The 9,497-nt window shown below is 23.7% G+C and overlaps 1 protein-coding gene across 1 annotated transcript; it reads left to right on the forward strand.

Annotated features, from left to right (window-relative positions):
• The first annotated feature begins 18 nt into the window (after positions 1 to 18).
• Positions 19 to 7,841, forward strand: dlt (codanin-1 like protein dlt). Its single transcript, XM_089216360.1, has 16 exons — positions 19 to 176; positions 646 to 809; positions 1,810 to 1,883; positions 1,954 to 2,141; positions 2,553 to 2,899; positions 3,001 to 3,309; positions 3,413 to 3,671; positions 3,735 to 3,883; positions 3,955 to 4,249; positions 4,325 to 4,515; positions 4,571 to 4,756; positions 4,830 to 5,064; positions 5,127 to 5,290; positions 6,865 to 7,030; positions 7,103 to 7,359; positions 7,419 to 7,841. The coding sequence occupies exons 2-16, from the start codon at positions 693 to 695 to the stop codon at positions 7,560 to 7,562; spliced, it is 3,081 nt and encodes a 1,026-aa protein (XP_089072486.1). The 5' UTR covers positions 19 to 176; positions 646 to 692; the 3' UTR covers positions 7,563 to 7,841.
• The last annotated feature ends 1,656 nt before the right edge of the window (positions 7,842 to 9,497 follow it).

The raw sequence follows: 9,497 nt of genomic DNA on the forward strand, positions 1-9,497 counted from the left end.
AAATGAATAATATTCATTTATAATATATAATAGTATAATACCTACTTATTTATTAATAAATAACATTTCAAAATGACTATGAATTTTAAGCATTAAATCATGTAGTTATGTAATTTTGAATTTTTTATGTGGTTTGTTGATTGCCTTTTAGCAGCGTTTAAAATTTGTTCATTTTGGTAAGTGTATGAAGTGTCAATATTGTATCACTTATTTACCTAAGGCTATTTAGACCAAATATACTAACATATTTTTCTCCGTTGAACTCGGTCTTCCGCCATATTTTACGCAGTTTTTTACAAAAATGTCATTAGCTTGCCTACTCTCCTCTCTTCTACTTACTAACATATATTTTGTTTTTTCTGCATTAATATATATGTCTACTTTTTACTGGGTCTATAGGTGTTGTGTACTGACATTCTTCTGTGTTTTTATTGTTTCCTAAAAAGTCCATTTTATCTGCATATTTGAAAAACTTATTGCTTAATTTCTCCAATTTTTAATTATACCTTTTGCCATTTTTAAATCTGTCATTTAACAATTGTATGTGCACATGATCAATTTGATTTGCATTATGTTATATTACAACACATTATTTTTCTTTGTTAATTTTATAACTAGTGTTTAAAATTATTTTTCTTTTTTTAGGTTTACAAGTTTTATATAATTTGGTAAAATAATACCATTAACCAATCATGCAAAAGTACATGTCTAAATCTGAAGTTCGATGTGCAAGTTTAATGAACAATGTATTGGAAGAAAATATCGATACGAATGAAATTTTGGAAAAAATTAGGTCATTTGAACAATGTGTAAGCTTATAATTTTTAATACTTTTTGAAATCTTACATGCTTGATAAATTTATTTATCAATATTTATCCAACAAAAAAGACTATGCAACATGTTTTCTAGTTTTCTAGATCGCCTAAACATTTTTGTTAGCTAGGTTTGGTGTTAGGTGAATTAAAAAAATAAGTAAATTTAAGGTAATTAATCAATTGTTAATTGTGTAATGTATTACATTTTTTTTTACTTTTTTATGTTAGTAACAGAGTTCCTACGTTAATGCGGTCTTGAATTTATTTTCTTCAATATTACTAGGTAGATTTGTTTTAGTATTTTTAAACTATAATGATACAAATTAATATTTTACAAGACATAAAGTATTATATATTTTATATATACTACCAATGTATGTAGGTACCTAATATTTTATTATAGATATAAATTATAAAATAATTTAAAAAAATCATATATCTATTAATATAATTAATTTAGGTAGGTACATTATATATGTTTGTTACAAAAATAATTAAAAGTATACCCTAAACCAGTTAGGGAATGTTGCAAAGAAATGCGCTACGGAATCTAACCGAATTTGGTCACTAGTACTTCAACTCAGTGTTTGTAAATACGCTGCTAGGTTAAAAAAAACATTAATTTTACTTTGTCAATAAATACAAACTGGATTTTATATAGCATTCCTATAATTTCCTGGTTTTTATTTTGTACACTGCATCAATATAAATTGCAATGAGTGGACTTGTGTTTTATATGATTATAATTTAATGTTACATTATATCTATTATACCTATTTTTGGAGCAGGCAAAATTACTGTTATTTATTCCTTAAAATTAAAATCAAAATTAACATTGTTCGTTAAATAATTTTCGTAGCTATTTTTGCACATAAACATTTTTTTCTATCCAATAGTATAAACCATGTGTAGCATAAGCCAATTTTACATGTATATCATACGTAATTAACAGATTTTCAGAAGCTTTATTAATTTATAGTTTATTTAATATAGAACATTCGTCATGGTGTTGGCAAAATAGAATTTACATTTTATGTGATTGATTTTGTTCATAATAAGACTATGCAGTAAGTAAATGATTATATTGTTTTTTTAGAACAATAATCATGTATATTAAAAATATATTCATTTCATTAGGTATGTAAATCAGCTAGATGAGAATGAAACTGTTATAAACAATGCATTTAATGTGCCAGAAGTTGAATCACCAATGGTGAAAAGAATAATACCTAAAGCATCAACAACAAAAGGTTCCAATGTCCAAGGCAAAAAAACAGTTCAAATACATTCGGTGACTTCTAAAATGAACAAAACAAAAATAATTGGTAAGTTGTTAATTTTGTAAAATAATTAATTAGTTTTTAAGAAAATTGTTATTTTTTTCACTTCTATAGAATATAGAATTGTTTAAAAATGTTGAATCAATTTTTGAACTGAAAACAGAAAATCTTTTTATACATTTTGAAATTAAACATTACACTGAAATAAATCAAAATCATATTTTTTCCAAATTTTTTAAATTTATGTATTGATTAAGTGTCCAGATTAAAGAAAAATAGTTGCTTAAATAATTTAATAACTATTTAAATTTGAATTTTTTCTTTCATTATGACAGAAAAATAAACATAGTTAAATACATGTTAAAAATTTTTTTTCGATTTGATTACAAAACTACAAATTTTTTAATTTTTTATGAATGTTTAAACAAGTAGAAATTATTGTGTTTAATTTTTCAGATACCACTAAGAAAGAACGAAGGAGCTTGGACATATTGTCAAGTCTTTATGCTGCAATGATAAATTCTAATATATTATGTAATTTGTTTCATGAGTTAGGTTATGTATTTACACTTGTTTCAGTAAAAAATCATGAAATAAAATTCAATGACAGTTTTAGTTCAAATAATATATATTTCAAATCATCTGATGATTGTCATTATTTTGCTTCAAAGACTATAGAACAATTGGTTCCAATTTTATGTTATTTGGAAAAACCAATTATCAATCTAATTTTAAAACAGAAAGTCATCAACACATATGTACCAGAATTGGCTAAGACTTTTGAAAGTAAATTTAACACATCGGTTAGTAAATATGTATAACAATATTATATTAATAAATATTTAGATATAGGTAAAACGTGTACGAGTTAATTATTATTAACATTATTTTATTTTGTTTTTAGAACATAAATGATGATATAAAGTCTTTAAATGCGAGTATATCAAAAGATATGGTAAAATTCGATGGTGAACAAGATGCCAAAGATTGTTTTCCATCAGTAAAAATGTTTCATGCTTTCAAAATGCAAAGAGATGCATTTTATGATCTACTAGAAAATTGGAAACAAAATGAAAATCAGTATGAGTTAGATTCTAAGAAATTTGAACATATTAACAAAATGCTTAAGGAAAACAATAATTCTGTTAATATGAGTAAATTCGCTAAATTATTTGTTGCTCAATTGATAAATTCAACATTTGAAGAGTCAAAGGTTATTATTTTTATAATAACTCACTACAATTTTACATTTTTTTTTCATATAAATAAAATGTATTCATTTTTTAATTTTTTAATATTTTGATTTTGATTTTTAGAATATCTATAAAAATAAAACTATTAAAGAGTTATCCGCCTCTAAGTTAGAATTACTTCATCAGCGAATTACCAAACGCGACTATACAAGTGGATATAGTGTTGATCCAGCAAACGAATTTCCTGGTATGCAAATGTTTTTTAAAGAATTCACTGTTATGTTGTTAGGCGATGGCATTTTTTGTAAACATTTAATAGATACTTTGGTACACAGAATTGATGTATTAAATACAATGGAATGGGCTTCTGAGTTACAAGAAGGTGTGTACCACTTAATTTATTAAAAATATAAATTCCTAAAAAGAAACATTTTATATTTTCAAGGTGCAATATATCAACAAACCTTCTTTTTTTATGTTGATACTTTAAGATTATTGGCCAAATTTTTGGCCTTTGCAATATATAATCCATACAAAGATTATGATGTTTTAAATCCGGCTTTAAAAGAATATATATGGGAAGTACGATCAAAGGTAATTTGTATATTATAATATTATATTGCTACTTCAACCTTAATATTCTTAATATTATGTTTATTATATAGGCTTTACCTCCAATAAATTTACTTGCTAAATTACGTTGTGCTCTTAAACGTGGTCATAGTGAAATTGTATTAACAACTTCATGGATCATTGAATACTTGTATCAAGTGGATCGGATTTCAATTACAACTCCTTTTTATAAAGATGTACTAATTTTGATCTATTCTCTGTGTATGTTGAATTCTGATATAACTGGTTCAGTACTTATGTTGAGGTTGCAGTTTAATTGTTTAATTGAACACATAAATATTGAACCTCATACACTATTTGATGCCTCAAATAAATGTTTTGATAAAAGTAATTTATTTTATAATACATATTATTGCTGTTGTAACGATTGTGTAATTTATTTTATGCTTTATAATGATTCAGGTCTTTTTGAAAATGTAAAGGAATTCAAAAATGGTTTAATAGTAAATACGAAGCAAATTTATCACTATTGTCCACAGTTAAATAATTATCGTACTGTATTAGAAAGTAAAGTTAATAGTAAAAAGATAAAATTTTTATCACCTATAGTCAGTATACCTAGTCGAAAAATAAATCAAAATCATCAAATAGAAGTAAGTATACTGTTAAAAAAAATTCAGGCAAATATAATTTTCATTTTCATTTTAGTTGGAATTAGAATCACATTTCTTTGAAAATCATTCTTCATCTGTGTTAGCAACAGTTGATTTCATTGCAAAACGAATCGCTTCTTCATGTACCAAAAAGATTCAAAACAAGGGTATAGCTGCTGTTAAGAATCAATTTGTTGATATTGTGTGTGAAAAATTCAAAGAACATATCAGCGAAAATACAGTGAATAAAATTATTATTTTTCTAATCATAATGTGTATCAGACAGTTAAATAATTAAGTACTAATGTTTACAGAATGCAATGTTTAAAATCGACGAAAATGATGTTGCCAAGTGTAGTTTATTTTTGAGTTCCACTATTCAACAGTACGTAGATCATTTTTCCAAAAACAATATTCCCAACTCAATTCAAGAATTATTAGATTCTGAATCTGTGAACCCAAGTTCCTTGCCTTTTTGTATTGCTGTTACAGTTCGTAAATTTAAAGCATTAGTAACAGATTGGGTCAAGAATCATATAAATATCAAAAGTAATATGTTGTATTTTATTTATATTAATGTAGATTGAACTCATTCATAATTTTGTTTACAGATATGTTTATTACTTACATTAAAACTGAATTGAAAATAAATTTAAAAAATGGGAGTATAAATGAAGATGGAAGTAATCTTCGTGAATTATTGATGCCTACTCATTTTGATGAACCAGATGAAGATATGTTTATTCCAGAGAATGAACTATTGACAGATTTAAATGCAAGTATATTTTATTGAGAAAATTAGAAAAAGTCACAATTAATTAATACAAACAAAAGTATTTAAATATTAAGTTTATGTGTGAGTTTTACGTTACTCCGTTATTATGGCCAAGACTATAGTGATATGATATTAAAAATGTGTTACATTCTAGTGTTTATAAATCCTAAATATCTGGGTGATCACTATAAAAAGTAGATCTGTAAGCGTCAATTAATTGTATAAAACCAGGCATAAGGCTACATAGGATATTATTTTAATACTATTTTGTTGAGATCATCATTTTTAACACGATTGTTTAAGGAAATTCAAACAAAATTTAATTTATTGTTTTTTCATTATTAATATTATTATTAACATTTTATCAGATCACTTTAAATATTAACATTTAATCATTGTGATTAAATTTGAAAAATTTAATAGTTCATTTCTGCAAATGTTATTTTTATATTTTATCATTGTGTCGTCGTTTTTATAAAAAGTATCACCCCACCATCTTTTATAATCATCCTTGGTATTCAAATTTTTTACGTTACAAAACTTTCAAATAAAAATAAATAATAATAATATACTATTTAAAATTAACATTAGCATAGTTAAGAATTACACATAAATAAGTATAAAAAATAAGACCATCCTAAAGATGTTTTAATGTCACATTTCTTATCCGTTTTAACTAAAATGTTTTTGTTAGAAAAATATTGGTTTGGAGAATCATAAAAATAAATTTTTAACATTATTTGAAACTAATTTATTATGTTTTGGTAATATATAGGTGACTTAAAATTCCACATATAAAATGAAAGGAATTACATGCTAATTATGATTGTTGTATAATAAAATACAATATTAAAAATGAAAATATGTTATAAGAAGTATTTGCCTTTTTTTTTTATAAATAGATCACATACTGGATTTAACTACATATATATAGATGTTGAGAAATATAAAATTTCTAGATTAAAGGCTGCTAATATTATAGTGCCTGGTGGTGGGATAATCAATTAAATAAGACTCTGTGGTAGGGTGATAATAAACAAGACCTTTTATATGCTATAATTATTCAGTTTCACTTTAATATTAGTTATTTATGTACAGTAAATACATTAGTATGTAATAACTAATAAGTAATAATCTTAATGTTTTATAAAATATGTCTAGGCTTGAGTTAAAGAGTTGATTAAATTATTTTTGACCGAATTATTTAGTTATATATAGAGTTACTTCTAACTTAATGAATTAAATTTTTTCCCGTGATATTTATTTATTTTATTAAGTGAATAAAAGAATCGTACATTTTAAGTTTTGACTTAAATCACATTTTCTATTTAATCTTAAATTAAAGAATTAAAAAAAGTATAGGATTTTTTAGCCTTGACCATAATAATAATATACAAAAATCGTAATAAATGAATATAATTTTAGGCAATTTGTTATTTTCATATTTTTTACAACTTATATTCCAGTGAAACATACTGATTTTGGTTATGACTTTCATTTACTATGATAATTGATATTTATGAAGAAATTCAATGTGATTAGGATTAATTAATTATTTTTATTATTCCTTTCAGGTGTTTAGTTTAAAAATTATTGAAGCTGATAATCATATATTAACTCTGGATGACATTTTAGATTATTCTGAAAGATTTAAAATTATTTTAGAAAACAAAAATAAAATGGAATTTAATTTATACCGATTTATAATAACAAGACTGATTGATAATGTATTAATAGCAAGTATGTCAACATTTAATGAACTGGAATTTTTCAAAAATCTTAATGCACTAATATTAATCAATCTTGTTTCAGCATATAATATGCCAAAGCTGTTTAATAAAGATGTGATGAAAGCGTATCATCCATATTTGGCCGAAAATCTGTACACCGTTTCAATGATAATATGTGAACGTAATATTTATATTCTGTCACAGAAGTCTAATTCCCATAAAGCTATTATAAGTGAAAAAATAACTGCTTGGATACAATATTTCATAGAAAATGATTTTCTTACTATTGATGAACTTACAAATCAAATTATGTCAATTTTACAATTATCTTGGCCAGAAGTAATTTTTCAATTATTAAAAAAATACCTACATAATTCAAATTCAAATTTTTTTTTTAGGATAGTTTAAAATGTTTATCGATTTGCTTTAAAAATCTAAACAGTGTATGTTTAAAGAAATTTGACGATACTAAGGTGCAAGAGTTGTTCATGTGGTTAACAAATTTCATGGATATGATTGAGGATTATGATATTGAGTATTGAAAACAATCAGAGATATTTACTTTTATGTTTCCATTTTTTTTTTATACATTATAAATATTGAATTTTTTATTTTTTTTTAACGAGACTGAATTTTTACCAAGTCAGATTATATAACTAAAATTAACAACTTGATCTCTTTTTAAAACATTTTCTCGTGAACATCAATAATTGTTGATTGATTTATTTTTTTAAACTAAAAATTTGAATATTTAATTTTGTATACATATTTATATATGTGATATTATAAATTAATATAATTGAATCTCTTAATGTATATTATGTTCTAGTGTTAATTAATTTTAATAGAAATATTTCTAAGGAGATTAGATCACTAGAGGTGGCTTCTATCTATATAGACCCATATTATGCATTAGATGGTTACTTTGTATATTATAATACATCTCACTGGCACTTTGTATGATTTTGAAAAAATGTTCATTTTAAATGTGGTAACTTTGTACTTTTATAGTATTAAGTATTGTGGAAAAGGTTGAAAAAAAAATTATGGTGTATATGAAGGAGAAGAAGAATATGATGAAATCGAAGGAAAACATGTCGAAGAATTCCCTAAACTCACAGAAAAACGGATACTAAATGCTTTTTCTAATGTGAGAAATGATTTAAGACAACAAACAAATAATGTTATGGATGACATTTTGTTTAACTCAATGAAATCGAAATATTTTACGAAAACAGGCACGAGGCATCTATATTTATATTCTATATTATACCTAACTAAATGCTTGAACTTAAAATCTATCATTGTTTATTATTGTCTACACAATTGAAACCTTAACGTAAAAATGAATATCAACATATTTACAGTAAATTAAACAAGTTTTTATAACATAAACAATCCTTAGCTATACAATTAAAAAAAGTTTTATACATTTTTAACAACTAAATAATTTATTAATTTTCAATTGAATAAATGATGTCCAAATTTGAACTTTAAATGGTTATAAAAAAAAAAATCTTACTTATATATTTTTAATATTTTACAACTGCTATTATGTTAACTTTTGGGAAACTTGTATTAAACTTTCAAGTTTTTGTACCCAACAAATAAAATTTTATTGACATTTATAGGATAAAAAACTTAAAAAATGGAAAATTTTAAATTTCTTTAATTGTCTTAGAAAATTGTTGAAATATTTTTAAAATGTTATCAAGTAGGAGTTAATAAAATAAAAATATGGTGTAAATATCAAGTTTCTACAGTTATTCATTTTTGAACGATAATAAAATCAGAATATCAGTACAACTAGTACAAGAGAAATTGATTGATATTAAATGTTGTAAGTTTAGTAGATATTTTTTATTTGATAAAAGTAGACAAACTCATGAAGAATTTTGTATTGAATTTTCAACACTTAGAAATAAATAGATAAATTTTTATTTTTATCTCAAAATGAATTGCACATTTTCTTAATTTTTACTTATTTTGTCAAAATTTGAACTTTCAATGCTTATTAAAAAATTAAATTGTGACAATGTATTTTTAACATTTTTTTAACTAACATGGTTACAATATATTAATAGAGTCTTGTATTACATTTTGACGTCTTTGACCAAACGAATAACATTTTATTGACATTTATAAATAAAAAATTTAAAAAGATTAAAAATTTGAAATGTCATAAAAGATTTGAAATATTTTGAAAATTTCATCAAGTATAGAACATACCAGTATAAACATTCAGTGAATATTTCATGTGTCTTAAGGGAATTTGTTTTAGAGTTACACCAATATCTAAAATCGATTTTGCGTGAAAATTCCCGTTTTTTCTTATTTTTATTTTCCTTGTGCTTATTTTTACATAACCATAGCCTGCGGCCCAATGTGCTGTAGAATAGTAGCATAGTAGGTAGCCCAGCTCGACCTTAATGTGTTGCAAAAACAGAAAAACGAATATCGACTAAAATGTAAAAAGT

The sequence above is a fragment of the Diuraphis noxia genome, unplaced genomic scaffold, assembly GCF_037042655.1.
Source record: "Diuraphis noxia isolate RWA-SAM2 unplaced genomic scaffold, SU_Dnox_SAM2 contig0001, whole genome shotgun sequence".
NCBI lineage: Eukaryota > Metazoa > Arthropoda > Insecta > Hemiptera > Aphididae > Diuraphis > Diuraphis noxia.

Bases quoted from the DNA above. Each gene is read 5' to 3' on its own strand.
- dlt (XM_089216360.1), top strand. From the start codon at position 693: ATGCAAAAGTACATGTCTAAATCTGAAGTTCGATGTGCAAGTTTAATG. The intron at 2,142-2,552 runs GTAAGTTGTTAA...TTAATTTTTCAG, and splicing joins GAACAAAACAAAAATAATTG to ATACCACTAAGAAAGAACGA. The intron at 4,250-4,324 runs GTAATTTATTTT...ATAATGATTCAG, and splicing joins AAATAAATGTTTTGATAAAA to GTCTTTTTGAAAATGTAAAG.